Raw genomic sequence first — 27,000 nt, forward strand, 5'->3', positions numbered from 1 at the left:
CTACCATCATCTACAAAAGAACTGAAGCAAGCCCCTGCATCGAAGCAAGCCCTGAAGCAAGCCCAGAAGCAGAGTCCTCTCCTCCAGCCAACACCACCGGCCCAGGCTCCAGCCCCAACTGTAGATGATGACAGTTGTACAGATACTCTTAGGAGTGTTTTCCAAATAGCATCAGAATTTGGAATAGAACATCGAATTCTCCTTGAAGCTTTTAGAAATGCTCTCCCTAGGCTCCGAAATGTCTCCACGGGGCCTGAGAGAGCATTTTATATTTACGAGGCATACTGTGGCCTCCTAAACTAAAGGCTTTACATTCAATAGTGCAACTGGTGAAGATACTCTCCTGATCTCCTACTGGAACGCTAATGGAATCAAGAAGAAGATTCACGAAGTCCGGGATTTTATTAATGAGCATCACATGGACCTCTTCCTCGTTCAGGAGACACATCTGGTTGAGGGACTTAGCGCGAACATCGCGAATTATTTCTGCTACCGAAATGATAGAGAGGTATGCATCAGTGACACTGTTCGTGCTAGTGGCGGTACTAGCATTTATGTAAAACGCTCCCTAAAACATTCTAGGATTCCCACGCCACCACTGGAGGCCTTAGAAGCGACTATTGTACAAATTCATATTCCAAATTGCCCCCCAATAGCAGTAGCGTCCTGCTATATGCCTCCGAGACAGGGACCTGCATTTATCTCTGATCTCAGAAAATTAAGTGGTGTAGCAAATAACCTGATTATCGCAGGAGATTTAAATGCCCGTCATAGAAGTTGGGATTGTGTCACTGCCAACAACTATGGAGATAAACTCAAAATTTGGGCTCAGGACGCCCGTATCCAAATTATAGCGCCAAACACACCTACCCATTTCCAGTTTCCTGGGGGGCTAGGTGCTCCTTCCATTATTGATCTGGCTTTATTTAAAAATATTCCAGTAGATTATTCGATTGAAGTGATCCCGGAATTGTCCTCTGACTTTATCCGGTTCACCTCACCCTTAAAACATCCAAAATTAACCAAAATTTACCGGCGCAAGTCTCCACAAATTGGGAGAACTTTCGGTATGTCTTGGAAAATGGTATTCTCCCCCCTATCAAAATTAACGATAATCAGGAGGTTGACTTAGCCATTGACAGGCTCAACCAAACCCTAGGAAGTGCATTTACAGCAGCTTCCAAACCCAAATTCAGGCAAAATTATTATAAATTACCTGATCACATTAAAGAAAAAATCAAAATTAAAAACCGCCTTCGCAGAGATTGGCAAAATACACGTTTGGAAGACTTTCGACTGCAACTGCGAAGGATCCAGAATGAGATCAAGTCTGACATTAAGAAATACAAAGACGAAAAATATGCAAATTACCTTAAGTCCTTAAAGACTTCTGATAATAGCCTCTGGGTTGCTAGCGCACGGCTTCGCAAACCAAAACACGACATTCCCCCCCTAATGGGCACGGTCAATGACCGGATGGCAATAACAGACACCGAAAAGGCTGAACGCATAGCAGACAGCCTTCAAACACAATTTTCACCTAACACTGGACTCATGTTCGATTCCTGTGCAGAGCATACGCCTGAAGTCCAACACCAAGTTGAAGAATTTCTCTCCTCAGATACAATTTCTGAGGAACCCATTACCACAACAATGACTGAGATTTCTGCCTTCATAAAAAATCTCACCCCTGCAAAAGCACCTGGCCTGGATAGGATTTCTAATCGCATGATTAAAAATTTACTAGTAAAATTCATATTTTACCTAGCAGTTTTGATAAACTCAATGCTAAGGCTAAAATATTATCCTCATAGCTGGAAGAATGCATTAGTCATTCCTATTCTAAAACCTGGAATGGACCCAAAGGTCCCTCAAAATTATAGACCGATCAGCCTCCTGTCTTCACTTAGTAAAATTTACGAAGCTATACTGCTTAGATACCTGAATGATTTCTGCCGAAACCGAAATATTATTATTCCTCAGCAATTCGGTTTTCGTGCTAAACACTCAACTCAGGCCCAGCTACTGAGGGTAGTTGAAATCATTCACACAAGATCTCGCAGTGGAAAGCCTACAGCTATTGTTTATTTAGACGTAGCAAAGGCTTTCGACAGGTGTTGGCATATCGGAATTTTATTCAAGCTCATGCGACTTGAAATTTTGGCTAATTTTGTGCACATAATGCACTCTTACCTCACTAATCGTACCTTTTCTGTCAAAGTTAAATATTCTGTCTCTTCTCCTCGACCTATCCTGGAGGGGGTGCCTCAGGGAGGAATTCTTAGCGCTACGCTCTTCAACTTGTATGTAAATGACATACCACAAACACCAAGTGTCGATCTAGCACTCTATGCAGACGACACAGCCATCATCTCACAGCACTCAACACTACATGCCACTCTCAATCACCTACAGCTGTATTTAACAGACTTGGAGTCCTGGCTCATTACCTGGAAAATCAAAATTAATGTCGCAAAAAGTGCCGCCACAGTTTTCTTTTCCAGAAAGAGGAATGTCCATAGTCAACTCCCTCCACTCAGATTATTTGAAGAAAATGTACCCTGGGTGGACTCATACAAATACCTGGGAGTATATCTAGATGCGAAGTTGCTCTGGAATACCCATACAACTATGCAATATCCAAAGCCCGTACTACAAGAACTCAACTGATGTCCCTTCTCAAAAGAACCAGCAACCTCTCTCTCAACAACAAGATCCTCCTGTACAAAAGCACCATCCTCCCGATCCTGACGTACGCAGCCGTCGTCTGGTCAACTGCCGCCAATAGCCATCTGAAGAAAATTCAAGTATTCCAGAGCGTCACGCTTCGTATTCTGACAAATGCTCATTATTTCGTCCGTAATGAAGTGCTTCATAATGACCCCAAAATTCTACCCCTTGATGCCTTTTTCCGGCATAATTCGGCCAAATTCTTCAATAGATTATCACAGATCGAAAACCCAGTCTTGCATTCACTTCCTGCCTATGATCCAGCTGAGCCTAGCTCAGCTAAGCGACCTAGGAGCGTTCTAGATAGAACATTCAACATCTTTCCTAGGAAGCCTAAGCGGAGGTGTCTGCTTGACTAGGAATTCTTTCTAAAATCTTAATATTAACTAGCACTTCACGGGCCTAGCCCGGCGACCCTTAACTAATTCTCTATTACCACATGCCCGCCGGACCTAATTCGGCCTAGTTTCTCGGTCCTTTATCCGTGCTGCTATAGTTAACATGCTCCTCCACTTGCCAAGACCTCATCTTTTCACAAAACACGGTCCAGACAAATAGGATTCAAAATTACAATAGTTTAAATGACTCATTAATTTTTATCAATCAAACTCAACTATTTAACTCTTCAAACTTAAGTAATTTTTGCAATCATCAAAATTTAATTCTCTCGGAATGCTACTCTAAACACTTTTATGCTACGAATTTTTGTTTTTCAGCAATCTGCATTTAAATCTACAAGCTTGCATATCTTCAATTATCATCTTCAATCAGGTAAATCAGTTTTATCCTGTCCCTATTTTTATTTCTCCCCCCCTTTTGTAATCCACCTCTCTTCTCCAACTTAAACCACTTTTCCTCGCCTGTCTTCCCTTTAACTCTCTTAAAAACTTCTCCGTCTTTTTTACAGTTAACTTTCTTCACGGTTCTTTCCGCTCCAAAAGTTGCTCCTATTCTTCCTTCGCCACGGGCGGTCGGAGAACTTTTTCGCCTCTCGAATCCACTATCCCCCCCCTTCTCTTCGCTCCTCCATCCCTTGCTTCGAGCTTTAGTCGTAAGACTCTCTCCCCCCCAGCCCATCCCCAAGTCATTAGCAATTACTGCGGTTTTCCGTATTACCTAATATACCTTTCCCAAGCCCTGGAAAATTATGTTTCCCGGCTGATTGTCTTCCAACCTTTCCGATTCCATTAATGCAATGCATTCAGGAATTCGCCTTTAATCATCACCTCTCTCTCTTTCAATCTTGTAAAACAAGTTGAAAGCAGAAAGAATTTTTCGTCCCTAGTGTGGACTCCTTACTCACTTCCTTCCTCGTAAACCCTTAACGGTTTCCTTCATTCCCCTTTAGCCATTGCTTTTTCTTAATTACTTCAGTTTTCTTAACGAAGTTGTGGAGGTAATTGCATTAAGTTGCAAAGGTACTCCGGAAAATATCGCCTTGGGCCTTGGGAATGAAGATTAGTGTTGAGAGATACCATGGCCGTAAGGGACCCTTGCAGTGTTATCGCTGTCAAGGGTTCCATCACGCCCAATCGCACTGCAATCACGAACCACGTTGTGTTCGTTGCGGTGAACCTCATGAATCATTTAACTGTGACAGGGATAAGGCAACTCCGCCTAAATGGGCCAATTGTCATGAGATAGGTCATACAGCTAACTACAGATTATGTGTGCGTTTTCCAAAACCAAAAACCACTCCGGCTGTGGAAACGTTCTCTGATCGGGTAGTGCATAATAAAACTTATGCACAAGCTTTAAACACCGGCCTCGCTCCTGAATTTCTAACTGAAGCAAAACAAGTTGCAGCTGAGCTACGTATGCTTGTCTCTGCTCTAAAAGAAACTGGATTTACTCTGATGGCAAAATCAAACGTATCTCAAGATCATACTCCTGCAGCCCCTGTTAATGGCTAATTACATGAAAAAGTGTACTCCCGTACAAATAATGATATGGAATGCCTGCGGGCTACCCACCAAAATTACTGAACTGCACCATTTTTTAACCCTTAGCCTGTCGAGTAATTTTCTGCGAATCCTTTAAAACTGTCGCTAGTTTTGGACCGAACTTCCCGTAAAATGTCGCGAAAATAACCCTAAACCTCTAAAAATTGTCAAGCAGTTCTTTTGTTATTTCCCATCCCTCCCAGAATTTTAGATCAATTGTTCCGCCTAAAAGAGATTGATTGCACTGTAAACATTAGTAGATGCGAACTGTCAAGAACTTTGCGAATGAATAGCTTCTCTCTGACGGACCCTGGGGGTGCTCTAGGGTAATTGTCTACCAAATACTCCTCAACATTTCATGAGTAAACGGTATCAGAACTAAAAGGATATTCTTTCATACAAATATCTCATTTTCGAATAAATTGCTTTTAAAATTTGCCTGTTTTCATTTTTAATTTTTATGCATTTTATAACCAAGTTACCCAGATTTCGAAGTCACTGATTTCATTGCGATCGATTAAATTGCATTATAATTTATTAATAAAATCTGTATTAACTGGTACATGTTTCATTCCTTCTGTGACACTGTTACAACATTTAAATAGCATTATTTATTAGTTCTCTTGAATGTTACATTATTTTCCAATTTTTTTAGCATAAATTAAAAATCTTTAAAACATTAATCTTTTTCTATATTTTTTATTTGCATGCAAATAATAATTATCTTTTAACAGTTCTATAATTCCTTATAGATATATTCCTTTTTACCTTTTTATATTTTTAAGATGTTTAGCATAATATTCGAATAATTATTATAAAAAAATGGTGTTTTATGATTTCTGCAAGTTTAATCAACGGAATATGATGTGACTTTTAAAACTGCTTTTTAAAGAAACTGATAGTGAAAAATAAGGTATATTTCAAACTTTAGGCTTCTCTTATGCTCAAATTCGAATCTTTTTCCGAAGGAATGGTGTTTTCTGGAAAATTATTTTTAATTTGTTTGTTTATAGTTGAAAAATTTATAGAAAAGAATTTTTAAACCAATTTAAATATTCACTAACTTTGTGACTAAATGTCTAAAATTCAGTGTAAAGGAAAGCATTTTAAAAATTATACGTGGATTGCTGATTTGAAAAAGGATAGGTCTTAAATATGACTTATTTAACGAAAACAAAGATTTGGATTATTTAAGGACAGTTGTTTGAATCTCAATGCAAACTATATCAGCTCCAAAATAATACACTCTTCTTTTTAAGGATTGCATTTTTAATGGTATTCTTGCAGAACTTAGAAATTCATGCAGCTTAGAAATTTATTATTAGTTGACTGAGTTTATAAATTCTTACTTTTCTGCCACTGAAAAACTAAACTTGATGTGAAATAGGATTAAAACATTACTTTTATAACTTATAAGGTATTTTCTCACTCCTTTCTTTAGGCCTTCGTAGTGTAATTGTTAGCACATTGGGCGTGTATTCGAGAGGTCCAGGTTCGAGTCCTGGCTAGGGCATTGCACATTTTTCATGTTTCTTATTTCAAAAATAACCTAATGACTCTTCAGTGGCACTCGAACTAAAAAAGGTGATGCATGATGATTCTTCACCATCCTGATATGGCGATCGGGTACCCTAATCCCCAGTCGCTCTTTAAAAGGGAGAGTACATAAGGTATTTTCCCTCTCCTTTCTTTATACCTTCGTGCTGTAATGGTTCGCACACTCGGCGCGTATTTGAAAGGCCCAGGTTCAAGTCCTGGCTAGGGCATTGCACATTTTTCATGTTTCTTACTTCAAAAATAACCGAATGACTCTACAAACTGAAAGCTGCAAAGGAATTATGTAACATAATTAATATCACTATGCAATGTTTTATTACACTTTATCTAAGTTATTATGCATGAACTAAACAATGTTGTTGTTTATTAACTCACATAAGTAATATAATCGTCCAATATGGTATTTTTGTATAGAAAAGTAAAGTATTATTGTAAAGAAAGTGTATTGTCGAATGTTTTGTAATAAATAAAGATTGCATTTAATAATTATGATAATGTGTTTAATAAAGGATATGAGTAATTAAATATATATTATGGGATTCATTACCAGGGAGGTATTTTTTTTCTAGTGATAATTTTCCCAGTATTCATTTTTTGCAACATTAAGCTCTAAATAAATGTCTTGTTTGAATATAGCATTAAGTATTTACACCAAACTCCTAACCAAAGAAAATGCCATACAAGGAAGGATCATTAACTTTTATTTAGAACAAATATTTTTATTATTTTAATGCTGTTAATAATTAATATATAAAAATAAATTAAGTTCACTATAGTGGATTGAATAAGTCTGCTGAACGTTGGTAGTTTGTGACGAGTTTGGGTCCTGGCAACCAAACTGGTTAACTGCTTCAGTCTTTATGATTTTTCTCATGCGTAACCTGAATTCAAATCATTTTTATTTAGTTCAATTTCTATTCTTCCTTTCATGACTGAAGCGCGGAAATATCAATTTTTTTTTTCTATTTTTCTATTGCAATTTATATTTCTGTTTTTCAGTACTTTTTCATTGTGAATTGAAACAGTAAAACCTTTAAAATCTTTCTTATTCTCCATTTATGTATTAGCAACAATTATTTTTAAAAATACCTCTACAATTTTCTTATTTTAATAAATATTATTACAAAATGCATAGCGTATGATTTGATGAATAATTATACACAAATAATTACTTTATTAGTTACACTAAATTTTATCAACTTAATTTGATGTGAGATTTAAAGAAGTTAAATTTAAACAAAATTCAGAATTATAAATTAAGGAGATTAAAGTATTTTCATGTATTTTTTATACTGACAATTACGTCTTCTTTCAAAAAGAGGACTTTCTGTAGGAAACAAGAACAAATTAACCTTACATACGGGAAAAACAAACATGCTGCCATGCCATTCGCCTGGGTTTCAACCGAAAGTAAATCGAACTACCAGTATTCAACAATTCAACAGTCTTTAACTTCTCGTCTACTGATGAGGCTTCGATCATGAGAAAATTGCAATATTTTTTAACATCCTCACAAAATCTCAAACAGTGAGCGTAGAAGGATTCTGACTCTCTTGCTTTCATGTTTCATTTGAAAAGTAAAAGCTGCAGCACTAGATGCTAGCAGACTAATACGAGTTTTATGTGAAAATCACTGAGTTAGTATGTAAATTGTTTTAAGCTTCAGAATAATAAGTACACTTGCAAAAACATTCATTGCATTATCGTATTTTCATAAGAGGTAATTTTTTCACGTTTCTTATAGTAATATTGTATTTTATTATTCTTGGGGAAAATGCCAAAAGAAATACATTGTTGTTTATGTTTTTTTTTTAAAGCTTTGAGAGAAATTATATAATTTCAAGTCATATTTGTAACGAAAGTTATTTATGCATTAACAAGGCTTGTTGACTTGAATAATAATGTTACCTCTACACTTAATAATTTGTGTTATAAAAGATGCATTGAATGTGTATTATTTTTAAGAGATATTGAGAAGTAATAGAATAAACCATGAAGTGATATACGAGTATAATTTCATTAACTGGATTTTTGAATATAAATTTAACCGCTACTTCGTTGGCGGCCTTTTGTAGTATCTATAAGAAAAGTAATCGCAAAGACACAATCATTGCGTACCGACGGATGAATTAAGTTCGGAATTTAAAGAATAACTTTCATTCGTGCTATTGCTGTTAGCATTGACATTTGGACGTTAATTTATTTTAAATTCTTTTAATGTAATTAATTTATATCTTTAAATAATTGATCTTCTGACTGTAATTTTTGTGCGGAGTATAACTAACCCTTTCTTTCGTACACTAACTGTTTTAATTAATTTACACTCCATTAATTTTAAGAGATTTTATCCGCGATTCAATTCACCTATAGATGGCGCTTTCACACATTAGTATGGCGGATAAAACCAGTACCTCCTATAAACGAAGCCACGGCACGCCGCACACTACGTCACTAAAGTCGTCCTTATGTACAGAAAGCATGGTTGCCACATGAAACCACTTATCGCTGTTATTCCTTTAAGAGGAGAGAAAATGAAAAGTAGTTTTTATTTCCTTGCATAAGGCTTACTATATCGTTTGGTTTTAAATATATATATATATGTGTGTGTGTGCAAATATATATATTCCGATTTGATTTCATCGACTGCATTTTCTAATTTCAAATACCTAACCTTACTTTCCTTATATATTTTTATGCTTAAAATAATAACAGTATAGTAAAGAAATTAATTCAACATACTTCAGATTAGTAGTAATAAATATATACTGAATATCTGGTTGATGCTGGTTTGCTTTCTGAAGAATATATATTTTATTAAATATTTTCTTCCTTAACAAAGAGGATAACGCATAATTAAGCAAGTTTACAATTGATTAACACTAAAAATCCTTAAATTAATTTTAATCAATTTTTAATGGCATTTTCTGTTTCTCATAAATACAAATTTACACATAATTGTTTAGTCATTTTCCGCTTTTTTTTCACTTCAGTGTGGGACTGAATTTCTTAACAGATGAGAAACCTGGAGAATGATTTGAAAAATACTATTTTTTAGCATCTATCAATATTTATTCATTGGTAGTTTTAAAATACGGTAGCAAAACATTTCATATATTTAGGCATTTTAAATTAGATCATTATTTGAGAATACATAACTGCATCTTCCCCAATAATAAAAAAAAGAAAAATTGTAAAAATTCAACAAACTTGACACTTGCTAGGAATTCAAAATTCTTATGTTTCATTCTTATTTTGTAAATGTTTGTAACACCCCTTTTGTCTAATTATGTGCATATAATTTTTTTTTTGTAACTTGTAAATTTTTGTTCCTGAAAGCATTTCATTGTAACTTATTTGAGAATTTTTTAGCAAATGATAAATACAAGTATGAAGTTTATATATGTATTTACTGGAATTTTTATCAGGGTAATCAGTAGGAACTTTTAAAACATCTAAATAGATCAAATGTCCTCAATTCTTAGAATTGAAAGAATAACAAGTTTTATGTATTTTCCTATTAAAAATGAAAATAAATATAGCGTGATTGTTAAGATGTAAAGTAAGATTTAAAATTTTCAAAATAATTCAGATTTTTATTAAAGGAAAGCAACACAATTAGGATGCAAAACATATGAAAAGGATTTTATTTATTTTTTTTTGGCCTGAATTTTTTGTACCAGTAAATTTATAACTGGAAGTAATAGGAAATGGCATTGCATACTACAGTGGGAAAAAGGGTGGGATGACTATTTATTTATGTAACTTGATGCTACTTATTTTTTATTACAGGTAAGTCTTTTTAATATCAAAATAGTTTAGTATAACTGCATGAAGCCTTACAGCTGGGAAGGATTAAAAATATTTTTTTACTCAATTTATTTTTGATAAGTTTTCCCCTGTATATGTACAACCACATCATTAGAAATTTTAATTCCAAAGTATTTAATTTTAGTTTTGACAGAATTTAGCATGTATTACAATGAAAATATTGTATAAGAATACAGTGAATTTCCTCCATAAAAATGCATGAATATCTATAAAAATGACTCATATGGAATTGTAGGTAAAAACAAATTGTATTTATTTTCTTCTTACAGTGTAAAATTAATGTAATAAACATGTCTGCTTCAATTAAAATAATATTAAAAAATTGCAAGATACTGATTTCAAAATCTAAACAATAGTAATATTAATTGGCAAAGTATTTTATCTTCAAAAATCAATATTTCTCTAGTTTACAATAAATACACCTATTTTGCACAAAATGATATTATATAAGAGACTTAACAACTTTAGCACTTTACTGTCATAATTAGTTATCTATTACAAATGCTTTTTTTTTTTTTTGTGTGTGTGCATGCATTTTGAAAGAGTTGGTAAAGATTTCACAACACAAATAGAAAAAGCACTATTTTTTTATTTAACATACTATCTACATTCTGCAAAAAATATTCATTTAGATAAAATGAATTACAAATTAAGTCTGAAGATAATAAGAAACAATAGATTAGTGTCACTATCTTATTTTATAAAGTTTACTAACTTATAAACATAGTATATGTCATTTCTGCTGTATGCATAAATTATTTTTTTAATGTTTTCAATTTCCGTTGCTTATTTAAATTGTTACTTAAAAGATTATCATTCAACTTTTTGCAGTAATTATTTAGAAAAATATTCGCTGATGCTTGTATGATGTTTTTCAAAATAATTTGAGGGTAATGAAGTTTAGGACAGTCATTCAACTCTAAAAAAAATTTTTCATGAAGTAAATTTAGAGTAATTTTACACACTGTAACTCGTGGATTTGCCGAAAATAAAAATTTTTGCTCATATTCATCTGAAATAAGTTTCTTAACAACAATAAAATTGTATATAACAGCATGTAAAATATCAGGATGAGGATACATAAGACCTCTATCAAAAACCTTAATCCATGAATGAATATTTTCATCGTTTTCTAAAGCTAACTCCTTATCAATAGTAATATTGGATTTACATACATCACATTTTAACTTTTTTAGCATACTATAACAGCAATATCCAGCTATATAAGTCAAAATAGGTACATCCAATTTTATGTCATGTATATCACTATCTTCAACTGTTATTTCATCTATGAATGTTTGTACATCAGTGTCATCAAAAGTTTGTTCTTCAGTGTCTTTAAAATCAGATACATGAAGAGGAATATTTCCAAATTTTGAAGAATTTATTAGGGTTGGTAATGTACTCTGAAGTCTTAATTTACCCTCTATTTCATAAACCTGTCTGATAGAAATATTATGGTGAGCTCCAGCCAGTTGCCTGTACTTACCAAATCTAGCCTCTAACATATCTGTTTGTATTTTTCCAAGTAAAAGGTATTTAAAACCCAACTCATTTATACAATACCTTGATATCTCAGTTAAAGCATACGTTGTATGGTATACTGCAAAGTGAGTTTCTTTGGTTAGGCAACCAGAGGTTAAATTCAAATTTTTCCAACTATCTAGCCAATTTAAAAAGTTATTCATAAAAACATATTTTTCATCATTTTCTGCCACAGTGAAAGGTGTTTCAAATACATTATTTTTATGAACCCCTTTAAAAATAGATTTCACATTTACAATTGACCACCATGTGTTTATTATTTTAATAAAGTTTCCAGTTTCTTGGAAATTTATTATTTCTTTCTGCTGCCCAAAAGAAAATAATGCTTCAACAACATTATCATTAAAAATCTGCAATGCAAGCTTTACACTTTGTTTTTCTAAGTTAGTTGAATATAGAGCTTTTATTGTCAGACCATAAGCATACTTTAATAACTTACCAGTTTCAGATTCATGTAATTGTTTAATACAAGAAAAAGATGCAGTTTCAATATGTGAAGCATCATCAAAGCTTGGGAAAAACATACTCTGATTATTATTTTTTTGATTTATCCAGTTATTTCTAATGCATTTTAAAATATGCACTGTATCAATAATAAAAAACATTGGCCTAGATTTGTCAACAGGGTTTTGATAAACAATACTAACTTTAGGTGGTTCGGAAAACAGAGACATAGCCTTTTTATTAATCGAATTATTGTCAGTGACAATAGCAATAATTTTAAACCCAATATTTTCTAATCCCACAACAATTTTTTTAATATAAATATACAAATTATCCGCACTAAGTGTTTTCACCGGCAAAATATGTACAACATCCTTATAAACAGATAATAGGCTGCGAATCATGAAAACATATGCACTAGATGCAGCATTTTTGCAATTATATGCCATTCCACACAAATTACCACCTTTATAATCAAATGCTTGATTTAGATGAATTTCATCAATCATTAAAATAACAAGCAGATCTTTTTCTGATAGTTCTTGAAATTTAAATTTTATGTAGCTTAGGAACTTTTGGTTGTATTGTTCATTTATTGGATATATATTAAAATCTGAAAAAATTTTCTGAATGGTCCGTGGATGAGGCATAATAATATTTTCTGAATTTCGAATAAAATTATATGCATGTGGTGAAATTGTGTGAAGTAAAATGGAAAATATTAGAAAGTCTGCAGAATACCTATATTGTTGTTTTTCTGAATTCAAGTTTGATAGTTGCTCAACGAGAAAATTTATTTCATTGTTTTTATGTGGAATTTTCTCTTTTAAAATTGTCATTAATTCATTTACAATTTGTAAATAATTTTGAATACTGTCTTCAGATGAATCATTTGAGGCAAATAGGTCTAATTTCTTTAAAATACTTAAAAGATCTTTAAGGTTGTTAATTTTTGATGGGATTACATATTGCTTCAGTGATTTAATAGGTATATTTCTAATTGCTACAGATATATTCAAATTACAATCAATCAATAATGATTTTAGAATTCTTGGATGATTGTCATTAGAAATATTAAGAATCATAATATGTATAGGCCTGTGTATAACTATCCAGTTATCTGGTAAATTCACAGTATTAAAACAAATTTTTAGTTCATCTAAATTATAAAACATTTGTTTTCGTTCATACTCTTCCTTTTCAGCTAAGCTACAGGCTAAGGCTTTTTCGAGTGCATCTTGTTCTCTTTTGAGTCTTTTATGCTCTGGTGATTCCCTTGATGAAACACTGGAACTAAGATGACTCGGACCATCAGGAAACAGACTTGGAATTGCACCATTCTTTAAACGAGGATATGACAATGGTATAATGATCTTCTTTCCAGTTTTCTCATCAAAGAATTCAGTTTGCCTCAGAACATCCTCTTGCTTGAAGTGAAGTTCACACACCTTTTAATATGAAAAAGAACAAATAAATAAACATGTATCAAAAGGTTAAACAATTATAAAATCGTAAGCATTCGCCATCCTTTAAATACATGCACAGTCTAATAAGGGTTTTATTGTATTTTTATTTAATCATGGCAAAGCACTCAAGAGCTATCTGCTTAAGGGAAGGGTTACCGTTGTGGAAAACGTTCATCATTTAATTTCTTTAAAAATAATACAGGGCGATAATGTTTGGATGGTAACAATTTGAAGAGATATAGCCATTTAAAGTGCACAATGCAAAAAAGTGATGCAGCCATTTAGAGTGAATAATGCAAAATCTTAAAACAAAACTATTAACTCTTTTGGGCTAAAAAGAGCCATGGATGCTGTCATAAAGTTTTGAAAAGTGCAAATAATTAGCACATGTTTGTTGTCATATGTCAAATGCATATAACATAAGTAATATTTAATTGATACATCCTCAGGTAACATACAATTGCTCATGTATATATAATTGCTACATCCTAAATATTTCTTTCTTCAGTTATTTGAAAACAACACTTGGTTATGGAATTACATTCAAAATGGTGATAATACAGTTATAAAAAGAATAAGACTAACCATCAGTTGATGGATAAGAATAAGATTAACCACATTCATTCGTACCATTCAAATATAAAGTTACTGGCTCTTTTTCTAAACATTTTTACAAATGATATGTTCACAACCAGAAGTACAAATTTACTTGTGTGCCTATGAATGTTTATATTTAAGAGCATAAAACATCATTAGTCATTAAAAAAATTCATTTTTCTTGAATTATTAAAACATGTATAAGTGCTAAAATATGATACACAAAGAAAAAAACAAGAATTTGTATATTTAACAGTTTATTTGCAGTAATTAAATATTTTAGGCTATTCTTATGTAATTTTGGAGTGAAATATTCACATTCATCAATCGTGTTTGACATTATATTACTGTGGAAGGCTCACTAGATTGCTTATTTTCCATATAATTTTCTTAACTTTTTTCAAAAATTTTAAAAGTTATATAACTTATTAATACAATGAAACATTTTCATATTCCACTGCAACAAGTATAAATAAACAAAACCCCTTATATAAGTGTTTTTAGATAAGAAATTAATGTAAATTTCAAGCCCACAAGAACTTACTGCCAGTAGCAAGTGAACCACTGTAACAAGGTAGGTGTTATTGGCATAAGAAACTCGTACTTTTATAGATGTGTGTGTGCATGAAACAATTTAATAGGCTAATTAGGATTTATGCTAACATGTAATGAAAACTAGTAAGCTTACAATCTTAGGCAATATTATTTGAACAAGACAGTTTAATTTAAACACCTTGTAACTTATTCCAGAAATTAAAATAATTACTGTCAAAACTAGTCCATTTATACGATTGTTTTCTTTTACATATATTTCATAATTTTTTTAAGGATTTTAGAATTAATAAAGTTTAGAACATTGCATAATTAGCATTAATTTCCTGTTCACATGAGTTACGAGCAAAATGCATTCTCAAATGCTCCTAGCATATAATAAAGGGGCATTGCATACATTGTTTTAAAAAGAAAAAAAAGAAAAATAAAATAGGTGGAACGAGACTTATCTAAATCAAAAGAAATAGTATACCCAAACAGTTAAATACTTATATCTAAAACAACTTTAAATTAACGGCTTTAAAATTACGACTTGAAGCATTTTATATTTATCTATTTAAAGTTATAATATGAACTTTATAAGGTTGGTGGATTTTCTATTGACTAGTTATTGAGATAAGGGTCCATTTTATAATCACTTTAAAATTCAGTATAAGCTCTGTATAACATAAATTCCTGAAAGATTAATCAATCCCAAATCAATGTGCGTGTTATAAAGATCCCGACGCCGAAAATATAAATTACTGAAAGAATTCATTAATAATACTCATTCATAATGGGATAAGAGAAATTTCTGCCTAGTAAATAAATATATAACTATGCTTGTATAGAAAGTAATTAAAACTTCGTTTTATTTTCTATGGTTGAATGCAATGGAACTTTAGTAAATTATTTCCCTTGCATTGAGAATTTTTTGTTTTCGCATTTTCAAGTCATGTTTCTTTCAATGACATTAATCTTTCAGGAATTTTCTAATTTAAAAATGAAATGCATGCTTACCTTTGAATGTTTCGTAGGCTTGAATCCATCTTTTCGTTTGCAGTTCCAAATCCATTGTTTTCTCAGTTGTTCTTCCGTAGGAAAACTAAATACAGCCACCTTCGGGCCATTCTTATAATTTCCTTTGCATGTTGCAACACAGCATTTATGTGGCATAATAAAAAATAAATAAAGTAATTTAAATGAAAAATGTTCTATTAGAGCACACTACACTTTCAAACAACAGTCAGTTCACTACGCTACGACACCGAAGTATATTCTTTCATTCTTTGCCACGAGGAAGAACTAGCGTCTACGGAGAGAAGGCAACTTTTGGGATCGTGATCTGATCCTCCTGTGCGCATCTCAATTTGCGCATATGCTGCCGTGCACTTCGTGAAATTTTGTTTATTTACGTGAAGTACTCTGTGGTTTTGAAATTTGCGTCATGTGTTGAGAATGGATGAAATTGTATTACATCTGTATTTGATCTACAGTGAAATACAGTTCAATTAATAAATCGGTGTTTGTTAAAAAAATTAATTTATGCTTGGAGATAAAAAAATAAAATTTTTGCTAATGAAAGTTATTAAGTAGTGCACTTTTCATTAAAAAAGTTTATTTCTTTTTATACATTAAACATTAAATTAATTATATACATTAAATAATAATGAAATATTATCTATGATTGTTGTTAATTAAGCATGCCTATCTTCTGTAAATTATTGCTAAAACATGTGCAAATAATGAGGAAATATACGTTATGCTAGTTTATTTCTTAGCAGGTAATCACAGGACCATGATAGAGAGTGTCTATTATTTGTTCCTGAAATTTCTTTATTGCTTATACTAAGCTTATGCGTTAAAGTGTATTAAAAAGCTTATTTACGACACATATGAGCACATTCTGTTGCATCAGCTATGTGAGAAGTTGGTGTTACAACTGGCATTTCAACTATGAATTAAACTATTGACATTTCATCATCTGTACAAGAGATTTTAATTATATCATTAAGTCGTGCATGTGAGACAAATGCATTAAATTGTTATTACAATAGTGTGAAAACAAGAAAATTAAAGTCAATTTCTTTGACATTCATATTCATCATGTTATTCTCAATATATTTACAATGTCAAGCTAATAATACCTAAGTATTATTTGTGATAATTTATCATTTTAAAAGAGGTATATTATATGTCAAGGACAAGGTTGACAAAGAAAGTATAAGAATTCTTTCTGTAACTAAACATGATTCACTACTCAGTACTAAAATAAAGAGGTTTATCAATCCATGAATAACGTGTTTTTATGTACATCATCTTACTGGATGGTTGCTGCCAATGAATCGACTGTCTGTGTAACAGCTGGAGAACAAGGTGCTCAGAATTATCATTGATGCTCTGTGTTTTGTCTTAAAAAACATACATCAACCTGGATTTTAAAATGAAATTAATAGACATGAAGCTTAAATAGAAGTATCTAATTTTAAAATAACTGTAAGAGTCATAGCTGCAGTTTACTTAATAATTCAGATATTTGTGATTTTATTATTGAGGAGCCTTTCAATGGCTAAGGATTATGTAACATAAACTATTATAGTAGTAGACTACAGTTAGTAAATTTGACACATTTTTATTGCTAGTTCATAGTTGAGATATTAGTAAAGACCATTTCAGGTTGAATGTTAGCTATAACATTCTACCTGAACTGCCTACAGTACTTCGATCTTGCATGTATTTTCACTTACTGTCTCCAGAGGCAGAATTTTTTGTTTTTACATCCAGAGCTCTTTGATAGTGTTTTTTCCACACATGACAGTTCAACACAAATCGAAAACGGGGGACACTTCTAAATAAAAGAAACATTCAATTGTTGGATGGATGATAGTACTTTGTACAGTTTGGTGGCATTTATGTAAAAATTATGTGTTGGTTATTTTTCAATAACTTGCAACAGTGATTTTGATTATAAATTTGTTTTAGGAAATTCTAAGCTACTGGATAACAAAAATATAGATTTTAGCAAAATGTTCATGTTATGCGTAAAAAATGAAAAATACCTTAAGATACATTTAAAATGTCAAAATTTCGGAAAAATATAACACTCTTTAAACCTCAGTTTCCTTACATCTAAATAGTATTAAGTGTGAAAATTTGTATAATTTATATATTTTTAATTACTTGTATAATGTATGCACTTGTGAATTCAGATCAATTAGTTGTTTTAACTGTTTTAAAAAATGAAGCAATATTATGCAGAGTAAGGAAATCAAGATTGTGATCCGATGACAATGAGATTAATGTTTAAATGTGAAATGGAAAGTTGTTATTTATTATATTATCAGAGAATTATTAAACTGGGCATAATCGCCAAGGAAGGTATTGAATGCTACGTGAAAATATGTTTACTAAAAAATTTGAATTTCATAATGAATGTATCCAAACACATGTTTTGAGTCAAAAGTTTGAAACTTGATGGCTGAGTGTAAATATAAAATTATGGATGTTTAAATACTTTGTAATTAGGCACATAGGTCAGGTTAATCTTTTTAAATAAGGTAAGGAATGCAAGAGCTATATGCCTAAAGGAAAATATGCCTTCATGGAGGAATTTCAAGGCAAAACTGACATTTGAGTGCATATTAAAAAATAATACATCTAATTTTCATTCAATTTATACATATTTCATATGTAAAAAATTCTGATATATGCTACATTACTGTTAATTACTTGACTTGAAAAATATAGTAAATACACAGAAATTTAAGATTTGCACATTTCGAAAAATATTAAATATATGAGTATACATTATCCTTGTAAAAAGCTTAAAATACATAAATATTTATTAAATTATTATAAATGTATTTGGAAATGAAGGATTTATTCTTTCATAAACCCCTGTTAACGTTATTGTGAAGAAATCTAGTTATTAAATATATCTAAATTTATAATGATTATAAATATTATTTAAATATATAATAACCTTAACATTTAATTGTAAACATAAATTGAAAATTTTTAGCAGGAATTTTTTATTTGCTATTTCAGCAAGAATTATTCATACTGGAAAGCAATCTGTTAAAAAGTGCTGTAAAGCACAGTCTACAAGATGTGTACTTAATTTTATCTATCAAATGCCTGGCTATTGACCATTAAAGTGCAGAGCACATATCCAGATGAGCAGGACTTGTCCAGAAACACACAAAGTACATAAAAGTGAGGTATACAGATGTGTACTTAAGGAATTAGTAAAAAATAATTTTTAGAATATGCATTGTTGAAATTAAGGATATAAAAAAATATAATACAGTTAAAAGTCTTTAATCCGGACTCGTCGGGACTTCAGTGATTCCGGATTAGGGGTTTTTCCAGATTATAGATCATAAATTTAAATCTGGTAAGATGGCATGCAGAAATTATACAATTAAAAATATGAAACCATAATTTCTGTGTTGACGCATGCGCAGAAAGTTTGTAGCTTTGAGGTCCGGATTATGGACGTCCAGATTAAAGACTTTTGACTGTAAGTATCAAAAGAATTCTTTCCTTACATTTTGTAATAAATCAGTTACAAGTTTTAAACAATATTAAAAATAAACTTTTTTAATCCATTTCAAAAATACTCATAGAAAGTTAAGTACATGGAAATCAGTAGCAATATTTAACGTATTTTACTATGGAAATAACAGCTGCTGTAATTTGAAATTAACTGAACTGAGCATTAATTATAAAGTAGCTCTGATTTTTAAAGGATGCCTCAGAAGCTAAAAAATCATTCTGCATTTGAGAAGGTATTTCAGGAAGAAGCTCTGTAAATAGGAAAGAAATAATGCATAATTTTGATTTTAGTATTATAATAAACTTTGATCTTAATTTTTGTAATCATTAACCAAATAAAATCAAATTAACTTAAAATTTCTTTGTAATGTAATTAACAAGAACATGTGAAAATATTTCATTCAAATTAAACTTTTCTGGGAAAGTATAGCATTTAATTCCGCTCAGAATAATACATTGTTTTAAAATATTTTCTTTTTACATACTTATGACTTTGAAGTATTACGGAAAAAGAAAATATATATATTTATATGTATATTTACGATGTAATTACAAAATGTTTACCGCCGATTATGTTAAAACCTATTGATCTTAATGGATAGTCACTGAATAGTTTGGTTTCCACGAGAGGTGCACTACTGCTTCAGGGCAGTACACGAGGAAAACCAGTTAAGACCTCTCCTCTTATTTCTACCTCCATTATTTAAATTGAGGATTTTGGATCTTTAGAGAGTGTTTCTGGCATCTGTGTTGGATGGTCAGATTCTTCCAGCTCTAGTATAATTAAAAGTATCAGCTTTGTGTTCTCATGCCACCGATACTTTAATCTGATGTGCCAGTAAATTAGTGGCTAGCTTAATAATTAACTATGTAGTCTTAGACTACTGATCAACATTTTTCATTTATTTGATTGTTCGCATTTATTTGCATCGCCACTAGCTGTGGTTATGCTCTAAGTTCAGGCCATGCTCTGTTTTGTTAAAAGTTCAGTTTAAATAAAAAGGTTGTTTTAAAATCTTTCATAAAGCTTTGTCGTAATATCTCAAGTGATAATTATATTAGGGTTATAAGACTAAAATTCCATTATTAGACCAAGAATAACCTTATAACTTAATGGAAGTTTAAGATATTCATAATGACTAAATGTGTAAGTTTATTAAAAAGTTAATAGAGACAGCTTAAATTGCACCGGAGCCTGGCTCCGGTACTTCTTAGTTTTTGGAATAAATCATAAATAAGGCTCCGGCACTTCTTTTATGCAACTGAACAAAAATTTGATCTCAAACATTTAATTTTTTGCAGTAAAACTGTATTACAAATCGCTTATTAAATTTTAATTTATCTCTTTACATTTTACTTAATTTTAATTACTTTAATAATTTATTAATTAAATAACAATCATTAATTAAAAATAATTGATACTTATTAATATTAATTAAATAATAATGAATTAATTTGGTATTAATTAACTATTTAATTTTTAAATTATTAATGATTGTAACAGTCATTTTATTTATTTATTTACTTTTCTTTTCCTTTGCTGACAGTTTAGCATAGGGTTCTGGCACTTCTAAGTTTAGAAATTAAGTCCTGAATAAGGATATTTATTAATTATAGGAACTTGATAAGTAACCTTCACCAGCAATTTAATAGCCAGTTGATTGTGTTGTTGCCAAAGTAATTTTGTCATGATTTGAATATGGTTATCTTCCACTGTCGGGGCCGTTCCTAGCGCGGTGCAGCTGTAAAATTATGCAACAGCTGAACACTCGCGATACCACAACTAAATATTTTTAATTCATTGTACTTGTCACATGTAAATACTTTTTATACAATTTGTCACATATAAGTACTTAGTGAGTATGAAATAAAAATTCAACTAATCATTAAGAATTTTTTTTTTAAATTTGGGCACTGTATTTTTAGGAAAATACTCAGGCAGCCAATGGCCTAGGGACGGCCCTGTCCACTGATGTAAATCTGTCGTGTTAGTCCAGCTGACAAGTATTTCATATTTCTGGTGTATAACTCTCAAGCTACGTTCTGCAGTAGAATTGCTTAAAAGTAAGAATGAAACAAGGATAACACATATGTCATTCATTTGCTGCACAAAGTATAACTCAAGATATTTGAAGTTAAAGCTCAGTTATATTCACTGCATTGCAACATGTTGAGAGAAAGGCAATTTTTATCCTTACCGTCCTACACCAGGGATGGCCAACACACGGCTTTTACTTTTTATGCAGCAACTACAGAAAAGTATATCATTTTTAGTAAAATTCCCAGCAAGTCTGTAAATTACTTCCAGAGAACAGGCTCTAAACAATAATGATATTGCTAATATGAGCTCTAAACAATCATGCATACTGCTTTATTTCAAGCCTTTCACATTAACTATTACAAACTTTGATTTAATATTGAAGCAAATAGACATAGAAGATATGCAAATTCTAGTGATCTGTTTGCTCTAATGCGTACCAATGATGGTGATATGTTACTTAGGGTTCTCATGTTTTAGGTTTGAAAATGCTAGACTGTAGGAATCTGCAGGAAACGGGAAAATGAACACTTGCCCCCTCCTCCAGAATTGAGTAAAAAATATATTTTTGCATCAATATAATATTGCATATTTCATAATCTGTTATAAAATCTTCAAAATGTGTGCGTGTGATTATGGCAAAGCCTCAAGGGCTATCTGCCTAAGAGGAGGGATGCCTTCGTGGAGGACTTTCTATAGAAAACTGGCTCCTATACACGTTACACATGGGGAAAACCACGAAAACGCCCATGCAGCCAGCCCGTTCACAGGATTCGAACTTCAGACCGAACTACTAGTGTTCAGCGACTTTATCGCTCGCTCGGCCGCTGGTGGGCCCAAAAATCTTCAAATTAAGTAGTTAAATAACAATGTGTTGATTTGATTGTTGGAACTGGAATATGGCAAAGATCATGTGGGGGAAGAAATACCTTCATGGAAGACTTTTTAATCAAAACTAGTTTGTTGGTTTGGTTTATTTTATTATGGCAAAGCACTTGATGGCCATCTGCCTAAGGGAAGAGATGCCTTTGTGGAGGACATTCTAAGGGAAACTGGCTTGTATACACATTACACATGGGGAAAAACATGGAAATGCCCATGCAGACGCCCGTTTGAGGGACTTGAACCTCGGACCAAACTACCAGTGTTCAGTGACTTTACCGTTCGGCCGCTGGTGAGCCAAAACTAGCTTGTATTCATATTCATAAATACTTCGGGTGTTAACTGACATACTTTATCTTTCGGATGTGCAAAGAAAACAGACAAAACTTCCTGCTCAGTTCTGTTTGTAATAATAAATGCACAGGGAAAGCCGTGAAGCAAAGCATCAAGTAAAAGAAGTGTGATTAATTCAATTCTGTAACCGTTCAACCTATGTGTACCATTTATACATATATAGTCTGATCCCAACTTCTGAAGAAAGTGCCTCTGGGAGTCATTCATTTTCATTAATGTGAAATCATCATTTTAAAATTCAGGATAACTTTCTAAAATTCTATTTTAAGGCTTATAAAATAAAAGAGTTGTTATCCTCACTAGTAATTTCATTAACCCCAGGCATTTCATTAACATTTATACAATCATTTTTATGCCTTACAGCATTTGATTGTGGATTATAAGAATTTTCGGTACACTTCTGTTACTGGGACCAGATTCAGAAATGTATACATTCATATGTACACATATATATGCATACATGAACACATCCATCCAGCCATACATGCATACATTTCTGATTCTGGTTCTGATAACGGAAGAGTACCGAATTTTCAATATTCCATAAATCATTCTTTGTCAAAAGATGCAGTATCATATACAGAATCTTGAATTTTATCTAAAATTTCATCAAAAGATACTTTTCCAGCAATTTAAGTTACATAAATTAACATTAGAATGGTATAACTGCCGTTCTAATTTTGTAAGAGACAGATGCCCTATACCCTTTCTATGACTTACAATGGGTTTTTTTATATAAGCAGTACATTTTCCATTATTAAACTGGCTTACTGGGCAATAAGCATTAATTTTGTTACTCCCTTGTATTTTTAAATGTCCCATGCCTTGCACTTTAGATATAAAATAATGTCCTGAATGATGGCATACAAAATAAATATCTTTTACATGTAATGGGTCATGTTTCTTTGTAAGTTAAAAAAATTTAGATTATGTTTCCATTTCAAAATTCTCCTTTCACAACATGAAATCATTAAACACAGAGAAATCTCTTTCTTTTTCAATGACTATTTCATGTTCCATTTGCAAATGTAATGAAAAGTTTTCCTTTGGAAAACCTTCATTACATAATGTGCATTTATATAATTTTTTAATGATGAACACTCAAGGGCAGTAAATGCACTATCTGATTGTGAAAATAATAAATTTTTATTATTGTTGAACTGACGACTATATAAACTGCATTTAAATTGGAAAACTTTATTTTTACTTGCTTTGAGTAATGTTGTTTGTTGTGATATATGCAATTTCATGCAGTGACATTTTAGATTGCTGTTACTTGAGAAACATTTTTTTGGAATCAGGGCAGCTAAAACTTTTTTGAAGTTATACTGGATTTTGAAGCAAAAGTATATGAAATCGAATTATCATTGACGACTTTATAAAATGCATGATCTGAATTGGAATTAAATATTTCAGCAGTAGAAATATGCTTTTTATTGGAATGTATGTTCTTCAAATGATGCTATAAATTGCTGGCATTTGAAAAACACTTTTTGCAAATAGAACAGTTGTAAGATTTTGAAATTACAGTTTTCTGAAAGATGTTACCAATCGTAATCAAAGCGGAAATGTGAATTTCAGATCTATTGTCTTGAATGATCATTGATATCACCACCCAGCTCATTTAAATTGGTGCTATATATTATAATATTCTGAAGCAGAATCCTCACAATATTCCTAAGTATTTGGCCGTAAGAAGGGTCTTTTATTGAGAGATTCTTCAGTTCATTATAAATATGTGAAAGCAAAATTCACATACTAACGCAGCATAAAACGCACGAAGTCAAATGCAAAATGTAAACACACATTTTTGACGTATTTGTTAACGTCACATGATGCGCAAACTGAGATGCGCGTAAGACGGGAGGATCAGATTCATGATCCCAAAAGTTGCCTTCTCTCCGTAGACGCTTGTCGAGGAAGATGGTAGGAATGACACAAGCGTCTAGCCCCTCAGATGCTAGTTTCCTCCTGATTCCTCCTTGATCGTTTGCGCAGATTCACGCGCAGCGTGTTTACCCCAAGGAACTGGGCGTGGTCAAAGCCGATTTTTTTAAAACGCCACGCGTTTAAAACGTTACGAACTTGGTGCGCATTACTGAATGTAAATTAATTAATTTTATTAGTTTTTCTGAAATAGTTTTCTTTTTAATTGGTATATATATATTTATTTGTTCAGATGTTTTATTATAAATCTATACATAAAGGAAGAATTCCTGATTTATTCATTTATTCACGTACAGATCATCGCCCCAAGCTGTTAGAGATACAGATATCAAAACTTAGGAGCTTATTACTTTTGTATCGAAGATGTTATTTAAGAAGCGATTTTTTTAAGATTTGGCGTGCAAAACATGTTTTTATGTTTTTTCATATAAGGAAGAAACAGATGTACATAAGATTCTTGCTTTAAAATGTATGCAATATGAATACATAAAAACCAATTTCAAATGTTTTCAAAATTCGGCAACGAAGGGGGGGGAGAACGTGTTCTTCACATATTCCTTCATACCTCAGATATCCATAAGACACACTTATGAATTATTGCTGTAAAATGTAAGGAATACAAATAAATGCTGACATCAACATGTGTGGGGAGGGGGACTGATTGGCATAAAATACAAGTTTACATAATGTACAAGTAAGCCTTATTAAAGGTGCAAACCAGATATGTAAAGCTAGTTAGTATTAAAAAAAACTTAAGGTTTCAATTATTTAATGTTATTAATAATTAAAACCCCAAAATAAAAATGTAGCAGCACGTAGCAATTCACAAAACTGTTATGAGTTTATTACCATGTTCAATTAGTTTTAAACAATTCTACACATAATAAAGTGGCCAGTGCACAACATGTGAATGTACATGGGGTTGAATAATTAGAAAATAAAAAACTTGACAAATATTAAATAGCAAGTATTGAATAGTAGAAAATATTGCTTACCGTTCAAATTTGGACAAATATTAAATAGCAAGTATTGAATAGTAAATATTGCTTACCGTTCAAATTTGGGATTGAATCAGTTTCACCAAAATATATTTATCTACATTAAAAATGTTTGGTATTAATCTATTGACTGAACACTTTAAAAGTCAATGAATGATTGATTGTATGGACAATATTTGGTATTGTTGCACTTGGGGGAGGGAAAGAAAGACAGTAATGCAAGGAGGATGAACAAAAATAGACTTACTCATTAATCACAGAATATATCAGCCTATCACGAGGACCTGAGATAAAGGTTCAAAACCCTGTTCTGACCTTCTACATCTGTTCCTGATCATTTTAAGGATTAGAGTTGGAATTATCTTATTATTAAAGAGAAGTTCTAAAGAAAGAGATAGTATTATATAAATAAGAAAAAAATATCATCTGACACATATAAAACCCTTACAGGCAGTTGAAAGATGTTTTAGATGATAAAAATGAACAAAAGGAATTGTGAATAGGTACTAATGACTATTGTTAAAATATATATTTTTCAATAGATGTATTAAGTTTCTTCAGTGGAATTATGTGTAAAATTTTCGTGATCCAAAATAATTTTTAGAATTGTATTATTGTCTTCATTCTGTGAAGTTATTGTAGAAGTTTTTGTCAGTTTCCTTTTTGTTTTGTATTTGAGAATCTTTTGGGTATTCTATTTTTATTAGATGGAATATCTTTATTAGCAGTTGGGAAATGTATTTCGGGTAGAGTAGACTTTAAGGTACCCCTTGTATTTTGGCGAAGTTGTTGTTTGATTTATCGCCAAGTTGTTGTTTCATTTATGGTAGCCTGAATAGTTGAATGTTATGGAAACTCTATTGTGACGTAATCGGGTGCATGCATGATTCTGGGAAATTTTTAATCATGGGATGTTTTGTAAGTGTTTTTGTGGTGTGTGTTTAGACGGTAGAATGGCCAAATGTAGTAAGATTAATTTGAAGTTTCTGTACGATTTGGAGCAAAAGGGGAAAAGAGCTTTAATTGACTGGTGTGTAAATGAAGGTTTACTTAGTAGCCATTATAAGTGTCCTGTATGTACAGGGTGATCAGCGAATAAGCCCTGATTTCAAAATTAAATATCTCTACAACAAAAATCGATAGAATTATGCGGTAAACTGTACATTTATTAGCAAAACTGTAAAAATAGTGTACAAAAGTTTAGAAAATTTAGTTACGAAAATCGTTAACAGATGGCGCTCTGCATTGAAAATTATTTCTGAAAGGAGTTAAAAAAATAATTAAAAAAATAAAGCAGCCCTTGCAATCAAAATACAATTTTTTCAAAATGTTCATCATTCGAAACAATGAGGTGGCGTAAATGAACAATGAAATTTGACATCACGTCTTGCAATGTCTCGACGGAAATGGAATAACATGCAACACTAATGAACGATTCAAGCTCATCTAGAGTAGCAGGATTGTTTCGATAGACAGCGTGTTTCAATGCGCCCCACAGAAAGAAGTCACATGGACTTAGATCGGGAGAATATGGAGGCCAAGCTATTCCTGTGTCAGTAAATTGAGGATAATCTAACGCAATT

At 31.8% G+C, this 27,000-nt stretch overlaps 1 protein-coding gene across 1 annotated transcript; it reads right to left on the reverse strand.

The window, feature by feature from the left end:
• Positions 1–9,919: 9,919 nt before the first annotated feature.
• Positions 9,920–15,945, reverse strand: LOC146999295 (uncharacterized). The gene is made up of 2 exons (XM_085821603.1): positions 15,662–15,945; positions 9,920–13,495 (listed from the first exon to the last, which is right to left on the reverse strand). Exons 1-2 carry the CDS (start codon positions 15,815–15,817, stop codon positions 10,814–10,816), a joined length of 2,838 nt encoding a protein of 945 aa, XP_085677729.1. The 5' UTR covers positions 15,818–15,945; the 3' UTR covers positions 9,920–10,813.
• Between the last annotated feature and the right edge of the window lie 11,055 nt (positions 15,946–27,000).

This window comes from Stegodyphus dumicola, chromosome 1, assembly GCF_044657685.1.
Source record: "Stegodyphus dumicola isolate Sdum_Otavi_A_Nest chromosome 1, ASM4465768v1".
In the NCBI taxonomy this organism is placed as follows: Eukaryota; Metazoa; Arthropoda; class Arachnida; order Araneae; family Eresidae; genus Stegodyphus; species Stegodyphus dumicola.

What these genes read in the sequence shown, in the direction of transcription:
- LOC146999295 (XM_085821603.1), bottom strand. Translation starts at nt 15,817, where the DNA reads ATGCCACATAAATGCTGTGTTGCAACATGCAAAGGAAATTATAAGAAT. An exon ending in AGCCTACGAAACATTCAAAG is followed by an intron (nt 13,496 to 15,661) that starts GTAAGCATGCAT and finishes TCATATTAAAAG; the next exon opens with GTGTGTGAACTTCACTTCAA.